Here is a 24,059-nt window from a genome sequence, read left to right as displayed (position 1 = left end):
GGAACGTGATTCCGTGGCCTGGTGGGCTCCCCAGGCCCAGGCCCCGCCCCAAACCTCTGAGCCGCCCTTCCTGGCCGGGCAGGCCAGTGCCTGCAGACCACTTCCCCTTTGTGATTCAGGGCAGGAGGCCATCGACCCCTTCCCATCTCCGCCCTCATGCGGAAGGGCAGGATCGCAGGTATAAAACACTCCCATACCTGGCTGTGAGCCACGACGGCATCTGAGGTTTTCACGCCACTGTCCAAACACATCCTTTGTTCATCAATCCCTTGAACAGTGACGGAGCACCTACCATGTGCTAAGCCCTGGAGTCCCGAGACAGGGACGTGGGCAGCTAAGAGGAGACCAGGCTGAGGCTGGACACTGGGAGGAGGCGGCCCAGGGCGGGGTCACAGCCACAGCTGTCTCCAGCCAGGGAGAGGCTTGCAGGCCTTGGTGTCCCCTGCCTCTCCCCTCCTCCCCTTCAGGGTCTCAGGATGAGGGTAAGATGGGATCCTAGAGATCACCTAGGCCACCCTTCAGGTTTCCCAGGGATTCAGGAGACTGGGCACGCGTCCTGGCCTGGCCCTTCCCTCTCTGCACCTTGGGTGCCTCCTGGGGAATGAGGATGCCTCATCCTGAGGACTCTCAGGGGTTCCAAGGCCAAACCCATCGGCCTGTTTCTGGAACGGTCTCTGAACATGTGGGTTCAAATGCCCCTGTCTCGTTCTTTGCCAGCTTTGTTATCACTGACCTGTCCCTGGAAAAACACGAGCTGGGCTCTGGCCTCTCAAGTGACTCAGCGGGCATAGTGGCTCCAGTAAACACACGCGGGGGAAGGAAACGAGAAGTGATGGAGAGCAGACCCCAGCCCCAGCCCCAGCCCCAGCCCCAGCCCTTACCCCAGGAGGCCTGGAGGCAGACAGCGCGGTGAAGGACAGATGGACAGGGCAGGTGGGGTGGACAAGTGGGTGGGATGGACTCACCGCCCCTCCCCGGCGCCTTGGCCTCCTCAGGCCCCGCTTTCTCCCAGCTCACAGAGGGCCTCGTGGCCACCGTCCAGACGTGGTCCCGGCTGCTGCCCCCTCCTGAGGGTCCCACGGGACCCCTCCCCATGGGGGTCGGCTCCTCAGTGATCACAGCAGGGAGTTTCTCCATGACCCGCGGCGGCCTCACATGCCTGGCCCTGTGGACAGAGTGGGTGTGGTCAGAAGAGGCGGCCCCCCCAGAACCAGCACAGAGGCTGTGTCCAAGGCTGGGGTTCAGCGGAGAGAACACCAGCGTTGCTGAGCGCCTGCACCTTTCAGACCCAGCGGGCCCCTCACCGCAGCAGGTGACCGTGTGTGGTGTTGTGGTGGATGTGATCCCGCACCACTGCTGTGCCTCCCCTCCCCATCTCGGGTGTGCTGTGCTCCCTTCCTCCGCAGGGCCTCCTCTCACTGGTTTTCTGCCTGGAGGCCCCTTCCCCGTTGAGTCAGAGCTCCTGGGTGCCTTGGGCCCCTCCTCAGGGGCCGGTCACTGCCTCTTTGCTAGGCCGTCATGCCTGGCAGACTGTGCTCCCGGGACAGTGCTCCGTCGCCCGCCAGAAGACACAGAAGGACACAGAGTCCCCCTTCCGGCATCACATGCAGGCGCAGGGCCCGTGGGGATGGTGGCCAGGGCCAGGGCTGAGGCACACAGGGGACAAATCCCAGCTGTGGCCGCGGGGATGGGGTCAGCCGTGTCCTCCTCAGCTCCGGCCTCAGGCAGAGAGGCTGACCAGCGGGGAGGACGGCAAGCGCAGAGTCAGGACCCTGCTGTCCCTGCAGGGAGGGCTTGGTCATGGGGGGCCTCACTGTTCCCCGATTGTGAGTGGAGGAAGGTCCACCCTGCCCCACTAGAACGCCATGGCCAGGGCGGTTTTCAAGTCCAGAGCCTCGGGGAGCGATGGGGATGCAGAGGAAGGAAAAGGGGTTCCGTCTGTGCCTGATGTGTGGTGAGAAGGTTTTCCCTGCTGCTATCTATCGCAGGCTCCGCTGCCCCTCCTTGGTGAAATGTGAGGTGGGAAAGAAATAAGCCAGCATCCCCTGCAGCTCCTGCCTCCCATCTCCCTGCCCCACAAGACATTCTGAGCAAACACTGGGTCAGAGTTTCCTACGTGTGGACTCGTCCCCTTGCTCTTGGCTTGAAGCCCCCCCAGTGGCCAGCAAACATCCCCTCTGCAGGCAGGGCATGGAGAACCGGGGCAGCGATGCCTCTGACCTCTGTCTGGGGGCAAAAGTGCAAGTCTGGCCTCCTGCTGTGCCGTCACCCCTTTTGTGGTGGACGCTGGGGGACCAGGCACCCAGGGCTTGCCAGGGCCTCTGTCCGGGCCTCAGAGCCCTGATGGGCCCACCAGGCTGGGGCCTGCCAGCGGCCAGGACAACCCCCAGAGCCTCCTGTCCTTGCCCCATCTCCCACTTCCACCCTGGTCTCTGGGCAGGGAATGTGGCAGGGGACTGGGAGGCAAACCGGGAAGCTGTTGGGGGTACGTGGGGTCTGCAGTCAGGGACACAGGACGCGGCTGTGAAGGGGAGGCAGGAGGCCCTGGACATCCAGCACCCAGGAAAGGCAGAGAGGCACCCCTGGGGGCTTCAAGCCAGGAGCAGGGGGTCGAGTCCGCACGTAGGAGAGTCTGTCCCAGCGGCCGCTCAGAATGTCTTGCAGGGGTGGGGAAATCAGAAGCAGGAGCCGCGGGAGTGCTGGGCTTATTTCTTCCCCACCTCAATTTTTCACCAAACAGGGGCAGCTGAGCCTGCATCAGACAGCAGCACGGAAAATCTCACCATACATCAAGCACAGACAGAGCCCGGCTTCCTTCCCCAGCACCCCCAGCTCTCCCCCAAGGCTCTGAGCCTGAAAACCCAGAGGCTGTCAAGACTGACCTCAGGACTCCCAGGACAGTGGGTGTCAACTGGCACACCTCCCATTGCCAGATGCCTTGGCCCAGCAACCCCAAGGAAGGCCTACCTCCCCAGTACACAGATGGGGAAACCGAGGCTCTGAGGGGTCAGGCAATTCTCTTGCCTGTGCGCGCGCGCGCGCGCACACACACACGTGCACCGGCACACCCGGCAGACCAAAGCAGAAGCGCACGCTGCAGCTGCCATCCCTGCTGCCTTTTCCCCCCACCGTGAGCACCTCCTCCATCCCCACACTGCTCTCGGCTCGGGCCACCACTGCGGCGACAGCTCCCTTCACAGAGGCTCCCCAAGAGGCAGCTCCCCTGTAACATTTAGTACAGAACGAGGAAACCCTCATAGGGGGCGAGTCGGCTGCAGGCAGGGACAAGTGGGTGTCATGTAAGCCCAGTCATCACCCCTGCCCCCATGGCTGTGGTTGTCACCCTGAGAACCGGCCTCCCAGGCCCCAGCTCACCGCACACTTTGGGCTCCATCAGCAGAGCAGGGGCAGGAGGAGCCCACTGTCTAAAGTATTTGGTTTCAACAACCACCACGTACCCCTGTGCTGTGCCAGCTCTGAGCTGGCCAGTGGGAACACAGAGGGAGGAAGACCCAGACCTGCTAAGTTGAGAATTTAGACAGAATAGCGATGGTTCCATGAGGCAGGTTCTATGAGGCATAGAGAGGGTCCCCTAGCCCTGGCCAGGGAGGGAATCTCACAGTCAGGGAAGGCTCCCTGGGGACCTCAGACCTCAGGGCCTCAGCCAGACCAGCCCTAGGCCAGCAAGGCTTGCAGAGGCGATAGCTCCTGGCTGTGAAGTGGCCCCAGCACATCCCCTCCCCCAGCACACCTGCTCCAACTGTAACCTGATTGGTCAGTTTGTGGCCAAATCCTTCCCACCCCTCAACCACCTCTGAGGGGCACAGACCGGGACCTCTGGGGGCCAGGAATGGTGAATCAGGAGACATCTGATGCCAAGAGGCGCCCAAGAGACCCTTCAGGGAAACTGCTCGCCCAGGAGTGGGAGCAGGGTGCAGCCCGTAAGACGCCTTCCAAAGGAGGAAGTGTGCGTGGAACTGCGGACACGGAACATGGCCTCACTGATCAAATGCCTTGTGCAGCCTGGGGCCTTCGCCCTCCCTGTTCCCATGTCCTGGGGCCCTGGTCACGCCTGGAGAGCTCTGGGCACCTTCAGGGACAGCGCAGGACGCTCCGGCTGCCCTCGCCCAGCCTCAGACTTTGCTTTCTCCTCCTTGCTTTGCAGGACTGCGGTCCTGGCACCTGTGGCTGCCTGTGCCCACCACCTGGCCCGGGGTCTGTGGCAGCACCAGGAAGCCGCTGCCTGCGAGGCCAGGCTGTCTTCCCATCTCATCTCCGGAAGCACATGGAGGGGTCTCAACAAAGCGCTGGGGTCCACTCGCTGGCATGCGAGCTTCCTGGTTTAGGGGGTCTTTTGCTCCCAACGCCTGACCTCAGGGTCCTCGTCCTCCCATCTCTGCCTCTTTGTCCCTCAGGAGCCAGGTCTCATGTCCCTGTAAGCAGAGCAGGAGTCCCAGCAGCCTTTCTGCATCCGCTGGCTGATGCCTGGGACACCGGCCTGCCTCCCAGCCCACCTCCCCCTGGGTTAGGAACGGGCCTGTTCGAAATGTCATCCAGGGCTTCTATGGGCCTGGCACACAGCCGGTGCTCAGAGACGGTCTCCTGAGAAAAGGAGGGCTCCCCGGGCTCAGGGAATTTCCCACCTGCTGTTACAACCCTAAGCGTGGGGTTCCTGTGCAGAGCCTGGCGATGAGGAAGTGAGTTCCGTCTCCGCAGCGTCCCCTCCCTCAGCCTTGCAGGCCCAGCCACCACTGCACAAGCAGAGGCCCCAACCATGGGTAGGTGTTGATGCTATCAGGGGCCAGCTCACCGAGCTGGGGGACCACCAAGCAGCCTGCAGGACTCTCTCCTTCCTGCCTTTATCCTGTTTGTTCAGTTTATCATCAGGACAAACCCTTGGAGGGCCCTGGATGGGTCAGAACAGGCCCCAGCCCCAGGACAGCCTCCAGCCCCAGGAGAAGGGGTGGAGTTTGGCTCCAGAATATGGAGACGTGGGGCCAAACCCTGGTTTCTGGGAGACCTCTCCATGCCTCAATTTACTGAGCCAGAAAATGAGAATGAGCACGCACACCGCACAAGTGGGTCGAGTGGGTTAAAGGGACAGTGCTCCTGGTCCACAGTCAGAGTTTGGTGAGTGTGGGTTGGAAGAAGGAGGGAGAGGGCCCGGGCCGGCCCTGAACGGGTTTGGGAAGCTTTGGCCAAGCTTTCGCCAGGCTGTTACTGAACAAATACTTCTAGGGCCATCGAGACCTCACCTATGCCACCAAGCACCTCTGGAGTGTTGACTTGTCACCTCGCATCCTGGGGTGACACCGTCCTTTCAAAATTCATGCCCACAGGAACCTCATAATGGGGCCTAATTTGGAAATGGTCTGTGCAGATGAAGTGGCCTTCATTTAAAATGAAGGTGTTCCAGATGAGGATGGCCCTAAATCCAGTGCCTGGTGTCCTTGTGAGTAAAAGAGAAGACACGGAGGCACACAGAGGAACCGGAGAGGAGGCCACGTGACCACCAGGGTGGAGAGTGGACTGATGCAATCACAGCCAAGGAGCGCCTGGAGCCACAAGGAGTGGGAAGAGGCAGGGAGGAGCTGCCCCAGGAGCCTTTGAGGGACACCTTGAGTTCGGAATTCCGACCTCCAGAGCCGCGAGAGAACATGACCAAGAGGGCTCTGTCATGCACTCTGGCAGCACGGGAAACCAGCGCACCCGTGCACTCCTGGGCCCTGCCTTCCTCTTCTGTGTTGTGCAGTCATCCTCACTCGTGTTGCTGGAAGAGTGAGTGATGTCTCCACGCATAAAACACTGGCCCAGCGCCCGACACGGGACACAGTTGTCATCGCTGTCACAACGGTGTTGACGGTCACATAATTATGGCCGTCCGGGGTGCTCACAGCATCCTTGGCTCACCTGGAGGAGGGAGGCACCACCGTGCCCCTTTCACAAATGAGCCATCAGCTGCGGTGACTCTGCCTGCCCAACGTCACACAGCCAAGCAGCACAGGTGGGGTTGAACCCAGGCAGTCTGAGCCCAGCCCCCGCATACCTATCCTAAACCTAACCCTGACTTGGGCCCAGCCTTGCCTCCAGCCACAAGCTCAGCTGCAGCCCCGCCGCCTGGCACTGGGAGGCCACACCCTGAGTGGCCGGCCCACATGTAGGCTGCCCCTGGCCCTGGCACTGGCTGACGCCGCTAACTCCCGGCTGTGTCACTTTGCTATTCATCTCATTTGAGCCTCGTCAACGGCAAAAGGTCGGAAACTCCCGCTTCGCAGACAGGGCAGGGCTCCCGGGGCTCCTGGGGAATCACGCACGGGCCCACAGGGGGTCTCAGTGGTGTACACACACGGGACCACACGCCCCGGCACACCTGCGATTGAAGGCTGAGCCCAGGCCCTCCCTGGAATTTTCAGGCTGGAGCCCCTGGTCCAGTGGCTGGTCCATTTGGTTGTTGGAAAAGAGACCAAGGTGGCAGTGTCAGAGTGGCTGGTTACAGCCACCGTGGTGCCGGGTGAGGCTTAGAGGCGCTGGGCTCGCCCTGGTGGGTCTGGAAGTGTGGCCTGAGCTAACTGGGGGCTGGGGTCACACCTAAGACCCGCTGGATTTGGAATCCAGCGAAAGGCTGGCTCTGCTCCCAGACCCCCAGGGCTGCTCACGCCGAGGGTCAGCATGGGGTCAGGCCAGGTCCCAGAAGCAAGGGTGCTTTGTCAAAGCTGAAATCATTGCCCGTAATCACTGCGGATTGGCACTGCCAGCACCTGTGAGCTCTGAGTGGGGTCTGCTGAGGGTGCCGCCGACCTCCCCGAGGCCCCCAGCTCGCAGTTTCGCTCCACCCCCATCCGAAACAGCTCGGAAAAGTCCTCAAGAAAGTGTAAAGATCCAACCGCGGCAAGACCCACAGACAGCAGCCTGCTCGGCCAGTCCGCACCCCACCTGCCCCGGAGTCCCCCGTACCTGAGGCGTGCTCCTCGGGGGCAGCTCCCAGGCCCACAGGACCGTAGCACACAGGCACCAGGTGGCCGCTCCTGGCCCAGCGCTGGTTGGCCCCACAGGGCTGTCTCCAGCTGGACGGAGCAGGCAGGAGCCGCCCACAGCCGGGCTGACTGCACAGCGGCCTCCGCCCCCTGCTTCCTGCCCTACTTCCTCCCTGCGCCTGAGGGCCAGTGACGGAGAGGCAGGCCCAGCGCGGCTGCACAGACACCGCAGTCGGTTGATCATTAGCTCTTTCCTGGACCGGCTCCAGGCCCTGTCCTGCCTGCCTGCTGCCCAGCCCCCAGGTTCTGTAGTAGAGGCTGGGGCACCCAGTTCCCCGCCTAGGCTGGGATTGGGGAAGTCCACCAGCCTCTGGCCCTCCAGCCCTGCCAGCCTCAGCTCTGCTCTCTGTTCCTCTTCCACTTACTGCACACACACACACACGCATGCCTGCACACATACATGCATGCACACACACACACGCATGTGCATGCAGACACACACACGTGTATGGGCACACAGACTCACAAGCACAAGTGTGTGCACACAGACAGGCACACGTATGCACACACACGCTCACATGCAGTTCCTTCCGTCTCCGCCCGGGTGCTGCCCGGGCCACTGGCTCCATCAATGGGAACACTTAGGGGAAGAGATGGGCCCCCCTCCACCTCACCGCCAGCTCTCCTTGTAAACCTGGCCTGTCCCAACGGGCCTACCTCTTTACCTCCCCCCACTGGCTCCAGGCCTGACCCAGGTTTGAGAGCAGAAACCTCCCTGGCCAGGCAGACCCAAGGCCAAAGCACGGAATCTCACCCCTGCCCGCTGAGGAAGCCTGGCCTGGGCTCACGTCAGCTCAGACAAGAGGCAGAACTGAATTCTGTTGGCCCCGCCTGTCTGCCTACTCTGATGCCCTTGCCAACGCAGGAGTATGAGCACCCACGTGGTGGATGTGGGCTGCTGGCTCCGGCCCAGCTCTAGGAAATGGGAATGGGAGGGATCCCTCCATCCTGTGCTGTGGTAGGTTGGTGCTTTACACACACCTGGTTTAATAAAACCAAGAATAATCGCTAAGTTAAATAGTAACGTATCCATCTCACAGACAGGAAAACTAAGTCTCAGGGGGTAATGTGACATGCCCAAGGCCGGTGACCAGCTAGAAGATAAGACCAGAACCAGTTCTGACTGGTCCTGAGGGCTTTAGGGCTGGGCTTTTCAACCCAGGCACTACTGACATTTGGGGTCGCGTCCTTGTTTGTTCCAGGGCAGGGGGCTGTCCTGTGCACTGGAGGGTTTTAGCTGGTCCCTGGCCTCCACCCACTGGATGCCAATAGCCCCCTCCTCTAATCATAACAGCCAAACAGCTCAGATGTTGATCCCCTAGAGGTGAAGTCGCCCCAGGCTGAGAATTCCCACCCCAGGTGAGCTACTCAGGTCAAAGCCCCTCCCAGCCCACACCTGCGTCCTTCATCCTCACCCTCCCGTCTTGTTCACCTTTCTCTAATCACAGGCTCTGCCCAGGGGCTGCCACTTGCCTCAAGTCCCTGCATCCTGCACGGCAGCCCTAAAGTCACACCCTCCCTCCTCCTCACTGAGGCCAGGGCCTGGGAGCGGGGATGCAGCTGCAGATGCCCATGCACATCCCCTCGCTGCCCCGAAAAGACGAAAAGACCTCGGGGAGGGCCCACGTGAGGCCCAAGCCCCTTAGGGGCCCAGCCTCCAGGCTCCCCGGCCGGTCTGGCCAGGCCCCACCTTCCATGCCACCAACATGCTTGGTGAGCACACGGTGGGTTGCGGGGGGAGGTTCAGAGGCACCAAAGGACACTTTCAGAGAGTCCCCAGTGGCAGCAGTCTGAAAGTCTGACCCACAGGCAGAGGGGCAGCAGCTCCCAGACCAGCTCTTCTTCCCTGCGGGGACGCGGCTCCCCAGCCCCGGCTCGTCTGAGGAGGAAAACGGTGGTGTCTCCAGCGTCATCCAGGGGCAGTCACTGTCAGTTTTGTGGAGCTGCCACAGCCAAGTGCCACAAACTGGGGACTCCAGACAGCAGAAATGTCATCTCTTACAGCTCTGGAGGCCAAAAGTCCAAAATCAAGCTGTGGGAAGGGCCACAGTCCCTCTGGAAGCTCCAGGGGAGGCCTCTTCCTGCCTGCTCCAGCCTCTGGAGTTCCACGTATGTTCTGCTGGAGGTTGCATTGCTCCAGTCTCTGCCTTTGTCTTCACCCAGCCTCCTCCTCTGTGTCTGTCTCCTCTTCAGTCTCTCCTAAGCGCCCTGTCACTGGATTTGGGGTCCACTTGAATAACCCAAGATGATCTCATCTAGAGACCCTTCAGGAAATTACATCTGCAAAGACTCTTTTTCCAAATAAGGTCAAGTTCACAGGTTCAGGGTGGACATACCTTTTGGGGTCAGCTCGGTACATAAGCTGTGATGCAGACCTGGGACAGTGGTTAGAAATAGTGGCCCCCAACCACAGCCCCTCAACCCCAGCAGCCTGCAGCCCCTCCAGCCTGGTGTCCTCCCGGCCCCCTCCTTGGGGATAGATGATACAAGGTCCGGGGACCCCATCCTGAAGCCCCTCCTGGACTCCAGCCCTCAGCACCCCACCCTTCCTTGCAGACACCTGCCGGCCCCATCTCCCACCTTCCTTCTCCCACCAAAGCTCAACTTTCATCCTGCCCAGCCCCCACCAGCTGGGAGCCTCTGTCCAGCTCCCTCTGCCTCCCCTGTCTCAGGGGACTGGGTAATGCTTCCACCCTTCACAAAGGTCCCGCTGCCGAAGCCCAGAGCACTTTGGGAGCTGGATTCTCCTGGCACCTTCCCTGTGGAATGGGTGCAACTCTGGGCACCCACCTCTCCTCCATTTGAGCTGCTTTCCTGGGTGAGCGGCCACCCCTGAGGCATCTGCTGCCCCAGTGCCCAGCACCTGTGGATGCCCACAGACGCACTCAACATCACCACCCCGTCCCAGGCCTTCCTCTCCCTACGCCTCCACCAGTGCCATCTATAGCCTCTGTGGCTCCCTCCCCTGCTCAGCGCGTCTTCTCCACCGAGGGTCACATTCATGCCTCGGGTCCAACACGTCTGTCCGCACAACCTCACGGAGTGGTCACTTCCTCTGAGTAGCCCTGGGGGTCAGGCAGGCGGGGACGTGAGATTCTGTGGCTGTGCCCTGAGTCATCGTAAAGATTAAATTAGACTTGAGGACTTTTCCAACAAGCCGAGCACAGGTGCACAGCTCAGTTGCACTGAGATTCTGTGCACACGCCGAGTTCTCTCCGTGGCCTTGGCCCAGCGAGGAGCACAGAGCAGCTGCGCTTGACAGGCAGGTGGGGAAGAACCGACGTCCCTGGGAGGTCAGTGCCTCCTACCAGTGCCCTGGCCGCGTTGTCCCCACCACGGATGGGGCTGCCTGTGCCCCTGCACAGATGATGGCCCCAAGGGGCTGTGGAGAGAAGTGGAGAGTAGGCGCCCAAGACCACCTGCGTTAACTTGCTGCCTGCGGCACCTCCTCCTCCGGGCCTCAGTTTCCTGTCTGTGACCTGAGACTCAAAGCAGGTGCCCCCAGTTCTCCAGCCTACTCACACCTCTGCCCCTTCTCCAGAGTGGGCAGAACAGTCCTCTCCTGGCCAGAGACGCTTGGCTTCCCCTGTGTTTGTTTTTCTGGAAGCTGCGTTGAAAAAAGCCCCCAGACGGGCTCCACATCCACACACGGGTCTGGAGACATTTCCTCTCCTGGCCATTGTCCCCCGTGGTGGCTGGAGACCCCGTATCCTGTTTGTCTCTGCAGCTGTACTTCTGGCCCAAGGCCGGGGGAATTTTACAAGAGCCTCCCCAACTGCACAGAGCACCCTGACTGCACACAGCACACCCAGCGGCCTCCTGGAGGAAGGAGCCTGAGCCTTCAGGGCTGGGGGCTTTCCAAGCAGGCCCACCTAGAGGCTGCAGATCCTGGGGCAGGAGCGCACACAGCCCTGCTGCCAGAGGGGCCGTCCGAACTCCAACTCAAGCTTCAATTCTCCTAGGACAATCTGTCTCTCCTCTGGGCCTCAGTCTCCCCATCTTGCAAATGGTAGAGTTGGGCTTGGAGATTTCTAAGTGCCCTCCAGCTCCATAGTTTTGCTCCCTGATGTTGTTGTAATAAATTCCAATTGTCACTTGCCAAGAAGATGCTCAGCCCTTCGTAAGGATTGTCATCACATGCGGCTTGCTGATGGCCCCACCAGCTTGACTGTCTCCTGATGCCCATTGAACTAATTCACAGAGGGGCCAGAGGTGGCATGACCTGCCCAGGGCCACACAGCTCCTATGTAGCAGAACCAGCCCGGATCCCAGTCCTTCCAGCACCAAACCTGTGATCCTCACTGTCAGGCCTCTGAGCCCAAGCCAAACCATCGGATCCCCTGTGCAAGCATCCCCTGTGACTTGCACGTATACGCCCAGATGGCCTGAAGTAACTAAAGAATCACAAAAGAAATGCAAATGCCCTGCCCCGCCTTAACTGATGACATTCCACCACAAAAGACGTGAAAATGGCCAGTCCTTGCCTTAAGCGATGACATTATCTTATGAAATTCCTTTTCCTGGCTCAGCCTGGCTCAAAAGGCTCCCCCACTGAGCACCTTATAACCCCCACTTCTGCCCGCCAGAGAACAACCCCCCTTTGACTGTAATTTTCCTTTACCTACCCAAATCCTATAAAACGACCCCACCCTTATCTCCCCTCGCTGACTCTCTTTTTTCGGACTCAGCCCGCCTGCACCCGGGGGAAATAAACAGCCATGTTGCTCACACAAAGCCTGGTTGGTGGTCTCTTCACACGGACGGACGCGCAGGACACTCACCCCTTCCTCGACTGCCCTCTGGGGCTCTCTAAGGTGTGAGTGGAGCAGCCGGAGACAAAGGCAGTGGTGCCCTCAATTCCCAGAAACCCCGGGAAGCAAGTCCTGCCCAAGAGGCTGCGGTTTTCCAGGGAACCTAACGCCCGCTCCTTCGAGCTCCAAGCCCCAGTGTTAATCTTTGAGATGCTGCTCTGGAAAGCAGCATCCCTCCTCTCTCCCTTTCCTGATCTCTGGGACCAGCTGGTGTTTTACTGAATTATAAGACAAGGCGGCCCATTGCCAGGGTGAGGGGACAGTCTTAGAGTTTCTCCATCTCGTCACCCACCTTTTACACCAGGCTGTTTTCCGTCTCTGGCCCGCTCTGGGCTGGGAAGCTGCTGAACAGGTATGTTAGAGTCTGGAGAGAAAACAAAACAAGCCACCCTGGCCAGAGGCTTTCCCTGAGGGCGGAACAAACTTGTTTTCAGCAAGTGCTTCCCATCCCGGGGTTTGGCTGCTCCGGAGTCTGGGCAGACGAGGTGCCGGGGACACAATCTCTAGCCAACGTAGAAGCAGCAGGCATGGCCACCACCGCCTGGGAAAAGCGAGTGCGCCTTCAGACTTCTGTGACTGTCCTGGGTTGCTCAAAGAAGCGACCAGACCTGTTCCTGCGTCCTTCCTTCAGGAAAGCCCAAATCTGACCCACCTGTGACAGAGCGGTATAAGCCCCCCCCAGCCACGCCCTTCAGCTGTGGTCTTTTAGCCCTCCCCACCTTTAATTATCCATCTCAGAAGCTCCCAGGACAGCTCCTGCCAGCCCCTGCCTGCTGACCAGGCTCCCTGAGGTCCGAGCCCCAGGGTGCAACTCAAGTTGGGGGGAAGCGGGGTGGCTGGCTGGGGAGCAGAGGCCCTGCCTTCTACCTCTTTTGTCTTTGTGTTTTTCGCCTCCTGCAGCAAATGATGACAGCTGTAGTCATAGGAAGGCACAGGTGGTTTCTGGCTTCATCGCACTGTCTCAGAGCATTTTCAGTTCTGGGCAGTGAATCATCTCGGGCTCAGAAGGTGATTCCGGACCTGCCCCCACATGAGCAGGGGTCCCCGGGACTACATCCCTCCCAGGAAACTGCACCTCTGAGGGTCATTCCCACTCTCCACCTCCAATTAATGCTGCTTTTTGCAGCTTGGAGCCCCACCTGCCACTGACGTTGGCAGCACTCCCATCCCAGCTCTGCCTTCTGGGACCCCACCTGTCCCATGGTTTGGCTGCTCACAGGAGGAGTTCACAGACAAGGGGTGGGTAACTGACTGGGAAACAGACCAGGATGGCAAAGCACGATCGGTGCAGCAGCAAAGGGAGGCCTGGGAGGAAAGAGAGCAGGGTGAAATCTAGGAAGGCTTCCTGAAAGAGGAGGCACCTGTGCTGAGACTTGGAGGGAGAGGAACCAGGCAAAGCAGGGGAGTAAAGGGCTTCTCAGGGTTCAGGGCCAGCTCAAACAACTGTGATCCTGGCAGGCTGTATGCTAAAATCTCCCACAGCCACTTCAGGGGACTATGGACACTGGCAGCCAAGGAGAGGCCAGCATGCTTGCACCCCAAGGGGTTAATCTACAACGCCATAAAAGTGACTCTCAGGAATGCAGAGGCCAGGGGCTAGAGGCTACCCGCACTCTCCCCACTTCAGTGCTGGTTCTCCCATTGGTCCTGTCCAGCAGAAACAGGCGCGCAGGAGCCTCCAAGGTCATTCTAGAACAGGGGAAGCAAACGTGCTCTGGGTAGGGCCGGAGGGAGCATGTTTAGCTTTGCCAGTCATCAGGTCCGTCACAACCTTGCCCTTACAGCAGGAAAACCGACAGCAGTAAGTGAATGGGTGTGGCCACGTGCCAAGAAAACTCTCTATAATAGTATAATACAAGACGGGGCAACAGATTTGGTCATGAGTGTGGTTTGTAAGCTGAGGCCGTCTTCTGCTGTGAAACAGGCTTGAAACATGGTACATGGGCCCCGCTTTGCTGCTCCACCCTGGTCATGCCTGCAATGGTGCAAATGTGCACACAGAGAAGTCAATCACCAGGTGGCGACACGAACCTAAACGGAAGAGAAGGCAACAAATAAAGACAAGTGGGCCAGGCACCGTGGCTCACGCCTATAATCCCAGCACTTAGGGAGACCGAGGCGGGCGGATCGTGAGGTCAGGAGTTCCAGACCAGCCTGACCAACATGCTGAAACCCCGTCTCTACTAAAAATACAAAAATTAGCTGGGCATAGTGGCGCATGCCTATAATCCCAGCTACTCAGGAGGCTGAGGCAGGAGAATCACTTGAACCCTGTAGGCAGAGGTTGCAGTGAGCCGAGATCACGCCACTGCACTCCAGCCTGGGCAACAGAGCGAGACTCCGTCTCAAAAATAAAATAAAGACAAGTGGTTGGATAAAAAGATTGTAATTTACAACCTTCAGGCTTATAAATGGGGAGATTGAGGGGCAAGGCAGAAATGACCTTCACCCAAGGTCACAGGAAGGAGAGTTCTGGTGATTCCATGGCCCTTTCATTTTTAGATGTGACTGAGTGCCGGACACCGTGGTTCACCGCTGTAATCCCAGCACTTTGGGAAGCCGAGTTCAGATCACTTGAGGTCAGGAGTTCAAGACCAGCCTGGTCAACATGGTGAAACCCTGTCTCTACTAAAAAAAAAAAAAAAAAGATACAAAAGTTAGCCGAGTGTAGTGGCAGTTGCCTATAATTCCAGCTACTTGGGAGGCAGAGGTGAGAGAATCACTTGAACCTGGGAGGTAGAGGTGGCAGTAAGCCGAGATCCTGCCATTGCACTCTAGCCTGGGTGACAGAGCAAGACTCCGTCTCGAAAAAGAATGAATAAATGAATAAATAATTATATAAATAAATGTAACTCTGAGATCGGCCCCTGCCCCTGGAGAACACAGCCCGGCCAGATCCCAGCTCCACGCTGAGCAGCCCTGCCATCTTTCCCAGTCTCCGATTCCTCCTGTATAAAATGCTGTCTCTGCTAAACGCAGTATTTCCCGGAAACACAAACAAGCAAAGTTGTCCCCGCACACCTCCCAAGGCATTCCCAAGCCCTACTCAGACTCGAGAACAGCGGGGAAGGACCAGCACAAATCTCTCCCGAGGTTCCTTCCTGAGTTAATTCCTCTGCACACCCAAGTTTGAAGACGGGTGTATCCGGTCCGGCATGATAAGCCGCTAGTCTGGAGCCCCGTACCAGCTGGTGCTGGAATGGGAGCATGTGAGTCATCCCCCGGAAAGGGCTAGGATGATGCTCCACGCAGCAGCACTCACACTGTGTGTTATTTCTGGCCTTTGCTGCTGAAACCGGCCCCCGATCAGAAGAGCAGAGCTCGAAGCCCCGTGATTTCAGGAACTGCTCTTTGCAAAACAAGGACACAGGGCTCATAGGCTTTCCAGATGACTGATGGCCACCCCGGCCGGATGGGTGGCTGGGCCGCCGGGTCGGAGGCCTGCAGGAAGTGGTCAGCAGTTCTCGTGCCTGGGCTGGAACTGAAGACACCCACCCCCAAACTGGCTGGAATGTCCTGCTCTGTCGGGGCAGGCGTCAGCCTGGAGCCCAGGGAATCGCTGACTCTGCGGCCCAGCAGGTCCACAGTCCTTCCTTCTCCCGCTGACCAGGTGCCTGAGACTCCTTAGCACAGTGCTCCTCATCTGGGGGTGGTGAGGGAAGCGAGCTGTTTCCCCAGCGGAGATTTCGGAAGAGGGACCTTCCTTCCTTGGAGGAAGCTGACCAGAGAGCCCTCACTACCTACATAGGAGCCCCCATGGCAGCCCTGCAGCTCCCGCCAGTCCTCGGCATCTCCACCTTTATAACCACGAGGAACAGAGGTGCAGAGAGGGTAAAATCACAGAGCCAGGGCTGGGTGCAGTGGATCATGCCTGTAATCCTAGCACTTTAGGAGGCTGAGGCAGGAGGATCGCTTGAGTCCAGGAGTTCAAGACCAGCCTAGTTAACATGGTGAAACCCATCTCTACAAAAATTACAAAAAATTAGCTGGGCATGGTGGTGCACGCCTGTAGTCCCACCTGCTCGGGAGGCTGCGGTGGGAGCATTGCTTGAGCCCAGGAGTTGGAGACTGCAGTGAGCAATGACCGCACTACTGCACTCCAGCCTGATCAAACTATTGTACTCCAGCCTGGCCGCACTGCCGCCCTCCAGCCTGACCGCACTGCCACCCTCCAGCCTGACCGCACTGCCGCCCTCCAGCCTGACTGCACTGCTGCCCTCCAGCCTGGCCGCACTGCTGCCCTCCAGCCTGGGCGACAGAGCCGGGCCCTGTCTCCAAAAAAAGATCACAGAGCCAGAAGAGGCCAAACCCCAAAAACACCCTGTGGACCAGCCAGCTGGTGGGGTGTGGGTGACCAAGAGAGAGTGCACAGAGGAGAAGGCCCCAGATGAGGGCACATGGCAGGCGCTACAAGGCTGCTATTCTCCCAACAGCCTGGGGACATCAGATCCCAGCTTACAGATGAGTCCCCCAGGACTCTCAATCCCATAAGCCCGAACTCCTCAGATCCCCAACTTTCCTGAATCAGGGGTGGGACTGCAGCCAGAATTTTGGCATTCTGCAGAGCCCAGTCCTGGGGGCTGACCCTGACCTTGGCTTACATAATCATTAACCCTGCCCAAGCACACACTCCCCCAACTCCTCCTAGGGAGTGAAGTCCTCCAGCTGGGAGCCATCTCCTGGGAGCTCGGGCTCCGAGGCTGAGGTCACCGCAGGCGGAGGGGAGGAGGGCTCCAAGGGGGATTCCTGCAGGCCCCCCGCTACCCACCTGGACGGGGCCAGATGTCACGGGGGGCACGCTGGTGATTGCAGACACCTGTGGCCAGTGCTGCCGCCTGCCAGCAAAACCTCAAGTGCTGTTTTCCACGCCCTACTTCCTGGCTTTACATCAACGCACCCACCCCATGCTCCCCAAAACTATCCAGGCATAGGTCACCGGCGTTTTCCACGTGGCCAAGCCCAGCAGTCCTTTCCCAGCTCCCTCTTCCTTGTCTCTCTGGCCAACTGGTCCACCCGCTGACCACACCCTTTGGATACCTTCTCCTGCCTCCCAGCCTCCCCCTCCCTCATGCTCACACCTTCTCTAAGGGCCACAGTCTGAGGAGAGCTCACACCAGCGGGAACTTCAGAGCCACCTGCTTTCACTGAGTTCCCCAGGCTCCGGCTCAGAATGACAGCCTGTGCCAGTGCCACCGTCTGCCTCTCTGATGGCCAGTAGCCAGCCCAGACAGCACCCAGCCAGAACTGGCCACCTACTGCCCCTCCCCTGCCCTGAATCTTAGCAGATGGCCCCATAGGGCACTTGGCACGTGGCCCCTCTCTTTCCCCACCTGGTTACATCCAAGCCACCGTTGCCAACCTCACCCTGCTCTCCCTTCCCCCTGCTCTCCCCTCCCCCACCCCCGGCAGGGCCCTGGCCACCCTGTGCTGTCCCATACCCCTGACTCCTGCCCTGGTCTCTGCACACCACCCCTTTCTGGCAACCCTTCTCCTCCAGGCTGTGACTGCGGTGTATTGCCTCCTCGAAGAGGCCTAGTCTGGCTGCCAGCCTGGTCAGCCCTTGCCCTGCGCCCTGGAGAGCCTCAGCATGCTCTGCCCCTCCTGGGACTGGGGCCATTTTCTGTCACCACCACTGTCTTCCTAGGCAGGTCCCCTGCACTACGGGCTCCTCCAGCGAGGGCACTGGCGGGTCTTGCTCTCTGTGGGCCCCGTGCCCAGCACAGTGCCACACTCTGCAAGCGTTTGCTGAATGACTAACAAACCAAGACGCGGTGATAGGGGCCGGGCTGCCCAAGTCAGGTGGGAGCCAACAGCCCCATGTATTCTGAGCGGGGTTGGCCTCTGCCAGACATGCAGAAGGGGAGAGAGCCCAGTCAAGTGCACTTCTGCTGAGGCAAAGCTGTGTGGGCAGCTGGGTGGGAGGGAACCACTGGCTTGCAGTGGGCACGGGCTTGCCCTAGGTGGGGCTTGAGCTCTCCCGCCTCATGTGTCGAGCCATGTGTGCCTGTGAGCAGTGCCCAGCAGGATCTGGCCACAGCACTGGCTGCACCTTCCCCCGGTACACTGGAAAGACGGGGGGCGGGGGGGGTGGCTGCCTTATGACAGGTACCCAGTGCAGGCTCCAGGCAGCAGCCCCTTGTTGGGCCAACATCCGTAGCTGCTACCACACATGCCTGCTAACCAGCTGGGGTGTCGCCCAGGCGGCGTCACAGGTGCGTGGCCCACCACTTTGGTGCCCAGCCAGGTGTGGGTCCCAGGGTCTCCCCTCACTTGCTGCAGGATGGACACATCCCTCACCCCTACCCTGGCATAGCCCTCCCCTGCGCACCAAGGGTAGTGTAGTGGTCCAGGTACCACACAGAGGGGACCAGGAAACTCCCCCACTGGCCCACACAGCGCATCCTGGGGTGCGACCCAGTGATGGAGAGCAGATTCTGAAGCCTGGGTTCGAAGCCACTGGAGCAGCTGCTTTATGGTCCTGCCCAGGCCCAACACCTGCCAGCACAGAGGTGAGCAGGTCCCACAAAGGAGAGCAGTCATCGTCATTATTGTTCAGTGGGGAGGATCAGCAGGCAGCGTGGCCCAGATCCAACCTGCCTGCCGGACGCTGGGCCTGGCCCCATGCTCGGCATCCGACATGGATGAGTCAGATGCCCACCGCCCTCTAGAGAGCCCAGACTCAGCCTCGTGGTGGAGACAGCCATGGAGCCAGATGGGACAGCTCGGCCGGAGCGGCCATTGCGGAGGGGTCAGGACACAGCCCCAGTCCTGCCTGTAGACAGCTGGGGAGGCTGCCTGGAGGAGGGGCTCTGTACCAGCCTCCGCACATGAAATATTTGTGAAATACATTCCCTGGCAGGAAATAAACACAGTGGGCCTGGAGTGTCTTGTAGCATCAAGAAGTAAGGAAGTGATCCATTGACCGGCCAATAGATAAATGGATCAACAGATCCCCGAAATGATGGAACTGTGACAAAGGGGCACAGGAGTCAACTGAAAGAGCTCCCAATGGCCAAAGCTGGGACAATGTGAACAATGAAACACAGGTAAAGCAGTAGCAATGTCAACCCCAAATAGAAAACAAATATGTAGGCCGGATACAGTGGCTCGTACCTATAATTCCAGCACTTTGGGAGGCCAAGACGGGTGGATCATGAGGTCAGGAGTTCAAGACCAGCCTGGCCAATATGGTGAAACCCTGTCTCTACTAAAAATACAAAAATTAGATGGGCGCGGTGGTGCACGCTTGTGATCCTAGCTACTCGGGCAGCTGACAGAGGAGAATTTCTTGAACCCAGAAGGCGGAGGTTGCAGTGAGCTGAGATCACACCACTGCACTCCAGCCTGGCGATAGAGCAAGACTCCATCTCCAAAAAAAAAAGAAAAAAGAAAGAAAGAAAACAAATATGTATGAGTCCACACCAGTACAAATAAGTGATGGGTTAGCTGGGTAAATGGGGGAGAAGAGACAGACAGACCCCCCGGCCAAAAGAATTCCAGCTAATTTAGGCTGCGGGGCAGAGCATGACCCCTACTCCTTTAGTGTGGGATGCACATGGTGGTTTCCTTCCACAGAGGATAGTGTGGAAATGGGGAAACCCAACCAACACCCCTCAGCCAGGTGACCAGGGTCAACAGCATCAATGACAAAGCCTGTTGATAGCAGGTGTCCTTGCTATGATGCGAGCAGGAGTGCACTTTGCTGTCATGGTCTTCCTCCCCCAAACCCATAACCCCAGTCTAATATGAGAAACACATCAGACAAATCCAACTGATAGTGTAGAACAGGAGTGGCGTTGGGTGGAAAAGGGTACGAGTGAGGATATTAACTGTGCTTGGCAGTCAGGGAAGGCTTCCTGGAGGCAGTGACATTTGAGCAGGGCTTTGAAGCATGGCAGGTGTCACAGAGGGCAAGAGAAGGTCGGGCAGGAGTCCCAGAATGGGCAAAGGCACAGCAATGTGCCTATAGGAGCACATCTTTTCTCTTTCTTTCTTTCTTTCTTTTTTTTTTTTAGATGGAGTCTTGCCCTGTCACCGTGGCTGGAGTACAGTGGCGTGATCTCAGCTCACTGCAACCTCCACCTTCTGGGTTCGAGTGATTCTCCCACCTCAGCCTCCCAAGTAGCTGGGATTACAGGCGCCCGCCACCAAGCCCACCTAATTTTTGTATTTTTAGTAGAGGCAGGGTTTCACCATGTTGGCCAGGCTGGTCTCGAACTTCTGACCTCAAGTGATCTGCCCACCTCCGCCTCCCAAAGTGCTGGGATTACAGGCGTGTGCCACCATGCCTAGTCTCAAGCGGTTTTTTAAAAGTGTTTTTTTAACCTAAACCTTATTTTTAAATTTTAGATAGAAAAGTTGGGAAGCCAGTGCGAGCATTGGCATAAACTCCCAGCAGCCTCCCCCGTGATGACCGTCTCACAACTGCGTCACCTGTCACATCCAATAAACCAACGTGGACCCGCTATTGTCACTCACAATTCACACGCAACTTGACTTCCTTAGTTTCCCCTAACATCTGTCTTCTGCTCCACCCGGAAGCCCGTGGGGGACACTGCGTGGGGTTCATCACCTCATCTTTTGGGTGCCTTTTGGCCAGGATGGTTTCTGTTTTCCTGACCTCGACATTTCTAGGGAGAACTGGCAGGGATCTTTGTGATTGTGCTTGCACTGGGGTTTGTCTGAAGTTCCAGTCCCTTCACTTTTAATTTGCAACAAGCAAATTTTGCGGCTGGCCTCGGGTCAGAGTCAGGCTGGCCCCAGCCCCTCCGCCAGCAGCTGCTGTTAATTCAACCATGTGTGAGAAGCTGACCTCCGCTTCAAGCACCAGAGGGCGAGACCAATTCCACAGTAGAACAGCGAGGGGCCCGCACGGACAGTCCTGTCTATCGCCCTAAAATGTAGGAAATGTTGCTCAATGTCCCCCTGTCAGGGAGTGCAAAAAGACCCCAAGGTACCCTGTGGCACCTCCTAGAGCAGCAGCACCTGGCATCTAGGAGCATACCCTAGACAGGCTGCAGAGAGCATGGTGCCAGCAGGGCTGATCTGAGGGCAAATGAACAGCACTCATAAAGCCACGACTGTGCTGACCCTTTGCCCAGCAACCCCAGGCCTGGGAGTTTTACCCTGCAGATGACTGTCGACTTCTGAAACGGCAGGGTACATAGTTGCCCATACAGTTCATTTCTAACAGCAACGCCTTGGAAATAACCCGGTGTCAGATCAATTACACTCCAGACACACAACAGGTAGCCAGCAGCTGTGATACAGAACCAAGGCGTTCTCTGAGTGCCAGCAAGGAAAGATCCCTGAGACATATTAAGCAGAAAAAAGCAAGTTGCAGAGTGTCTGAAAGTGGGGTTAGGATGCGCTCGTATCTGTTTGCACTTGTGAAAAGAAACCACAGGAGAATGAAGCCATTGGCAACAGCGGGAAGCTGAGTGGGTGAGCTATAGGGAAATTCTTGGCGCTGAAACTATTCTGGATGATGCTCTGATGGGGGATACCTGACTCCATTTCCCAAAAGACAATGAACTTTACAGCACAGGGAGCCTTAGTGTATGCGCTTTTTTTTTTTTTTTTTTTTGAGACAGAGTTTTGCTCTTGTTCTCCAGGTTGGAGTACAATGGCATGATCTCAGCTCACCACAACCTCCACCTCCCGCGTTCAAGCTATTCTCCTGGCTCAGCCTCCCGAGTAGCTGCGACTACAGGCACCTGCAACCACGCCCAGCTAATTTTTGTATTTTTAGTAGAGATGGCGTTTGATCGTATTGGTCAGGCTGGTGTCGAACTCCCAACCTCAGGTGATCCACCCGCCTCGGCCTCTCAAAGTGCTGGGATTACAGGCGTGAGCCATCGCGCCCTGTCTATGTATGCAAATTGTATTTTTTAAAAAAAGTAGGCAGACAGGGGAATCCCAGGATGAATGTGAAATGTGACAAAACAATTAACTGTATCACAAATGTATGTGACAATCTCATTGAAGTGGGAGGAAGAAAGTTCCACTAAGTCTGTGAAACTGAAGGCAAAAGGAGCCCCACAGATGCACTCCACTCTGGCTGATAAAGTTGCTTTCCAGCCGTCCACAGTGGCTCACACCTGTAACCCCAGTACTTTGGGAGGCTGAGGCAGGAGGATCACGTGAGCCCAGGGTTCAAGACCAGCCTGAGCAACATGATGAGACCCTGTCTCTGAAAATATAAACAATTAGCTGGGTGTGGTGGCAGGTGCCTGTAGTCCCAGCTACTCAGGAGACTAAGCCAGGAGGATTCTTTGAACCAGGGAGGTCAAGGCTGCAGTGAGCCGTGCTCACACCACTGCACTCCAGCCTGGGCAACAGAGCAACAGCCAGTCTCAAAAACTAAATGAATAAAGTTGCCTCCCACAGGGATATGGATCAGCCATTCTGATACTTCTGTACACGTAGACTGGAACAGAACTGTTAAGTCAGTGGATGGCTAATGGTGAAAGCCAGGTTTCTCAACGTTGGAGTGGGTGGTTGTTACAGATCGCCAGTGGGGCAGAGCTGGAATCCACTTAGTAATAACAGATTTGAGTTGGAAACGTCAGTATGAACTCACATTTAACCTAATAGAGATATAGATATTGCATCTAGACATATTTAGGGACATGCATATATATGTGGTTAGTGTACACATATATGCCTTCATGCTCTGTCAGCTGAGAGGGCCTAAAAGAAAAGACACCCAGCCAGGCACAGTGGTTCATGCCTGTAATCCAGCACTTTGGGAGGCTGAGGTGGGTGGATCATGAGGTCAGGAGTTCGAGACCAGCCTGGCCAACATGATGAAACCCCGTCTCTACTAAAAATACAAAAATTAGCTGGGTGTGGTGGGTGGTGAGCACCTGTAATCCCAGCTACTCAGGAGGCTGAGGCAGGAGAATTGCTTGAACCTGAGAGGTGGAGGTTGCCACGAGCCGAGATTGTGCCACTGCACTTCAGTCTGGGTGACAGAGTGAGACTCCGTCTCAAAAAAAAAAAAAAAAGAAAATCCACCTGTAGTCCCAGCGATTCTCCTGCCTCATCCTCCCAAGTAGCTGGGATCAGAGGCGCCCACCACCACACCTGGCTAATTTTTGTATTTTTAGTAAAGACGGGGTTTCACCATGTTGGCCAGGCTGGTCTCGAGCTCCTGACGTCACGATTCGCCCACCTCAGTCTCCCAAAGTGCCGGGATTACAGGCGTGAACCACCGCGCGCGGCCAACTCCTGCTCCTTAAGTGTGGGTTGCACACAGAGACTTCCTTCCAGAGAGGACCGGAGGGAGCAGGAGGAAAAGAGAATCTTTACAAGGAGAAACCTGACCAACACCCCTCAGCCAGGTGGCCAGGGTCAAGGTCAACAGTGGGGAGTCCTGTTGACCGCGTGTGGCCCTGGGACCATGTGATGTGGACGGCACTGCGCCTCTGAGGTCTGTCCCCCAAGAACCCAAAATAACTCCAGTCTAATCATGAGAAAAACTTCAGACAAATCCCAACGGAGGCACATGCTACAAAATCCTGACCACGCCTCAAAACTGTCAAGGTCAGCAAAACCAAGGAAAGTCTGAGGAACTCTTACACCCCGGAGGAGCCCAACGAGACAGGAGGACTAAACGCAGCGTGGGGTCCTGGGTGGGATCCTAGGGCAGGCGAAGGCGTTCGGTAAAGACGAAGGAAATCTGAGTCAAGTGCGGGCTGCAGTTAGTAATGAGGCATTGGCGGCATTGGCTCATGCGTGTGAGAAATGTACCCTACCAAGGTAAGATGCGAATCATAGAGGCAGCTGGGTGGGGTTTTATGAGAACTCTCTGAACTGTCTTCCTGACTGTTTTGTAAATCTAAAAGGATTCCAAAGAATTCAGTCTATTAAAAGAAAAACAAACAAAAAGTCCCTGTAGGGTGGAACAAGTTTGATGTGTTTGGAGAGTGAACTTTTAAGGCCCAAAGACACCCAAGCGTCACCGTCACCGCGGGATCCTATCCAAGCCTGGAGCCGCCTGCTTGGGTGACACCCTGGGGCTGCTTGCCATGGGCCTCGGGCCAGCCCGGAAGCCTCCCTGGGCCTCGCCTCCCTGCACTATACGGGGACTGAGTTAATCACAGAGATGCGTGGGGCAGGGCCAGTTTCTGGTCATTGTCCCCACAGCACCAGGAAACTGAGGCAGGGCTTTGGAAGGGCTTCCTAGCCCCAGGCGTGACCTGCCCGTGGT

General features: G+C 57.6%; 1 protein-coding gene across 2 annotated transcripts in view; it reads right to left on the bottom strand.

The window, feature by feature from the left end:
* SH3TC1 (SH3 domain and tetratricopeptide repeats 1) overlaps positions 1-7,754 on the bottom strand; it is a 44,486-nt gene extending 36,732 nt beyond the window's left edge. The window contains exons 1-2 of one of the 2 annotated variants that reach the window (XM_073012546.1): positions 6,955-7,754; positions 882-1,165 (exon numbers count right to left, since the gene is read on the bottom strand). In XM_073012546.1, the coding sequence (XP_072868647.1) occupies positions 882-1,137 (256 nt within the window). In that variant the 5' untranslated portion in view covers positions 1,138-1,165; positions 6,955-7,754. The remainder of the gene's footprint in view (positions 1-881; positions 1,166-6,954) is intronic. The other variant, XM_073012548.1, reaches the window with a different exon arrangement.
* Between the last annotated feature and the right edge of the window lie 16,305 nt (positions 7,755-24,059).

This window comes from Chlorocebus sabaeus, chromosome 27 (assembly GCF_047675955.1).
Source record: "Chlorocebus sabaeus isolate Y175 chromosome 27, mChlSab1.0.hap1, whole genome shotgun sequence".
Classification (NCBI taxonomy): domain Eukaryota; kingdom Metazoa; phylum Chordata; class Mammalia; order Primates; family Cercopithecidae; genus Chlorocebus; species Chlorocebus sabaeus.
Note: the sequence above shows the minus strand (reverse complement) of the source record. Positions and strands in the feature narration are given on the sequence as shown.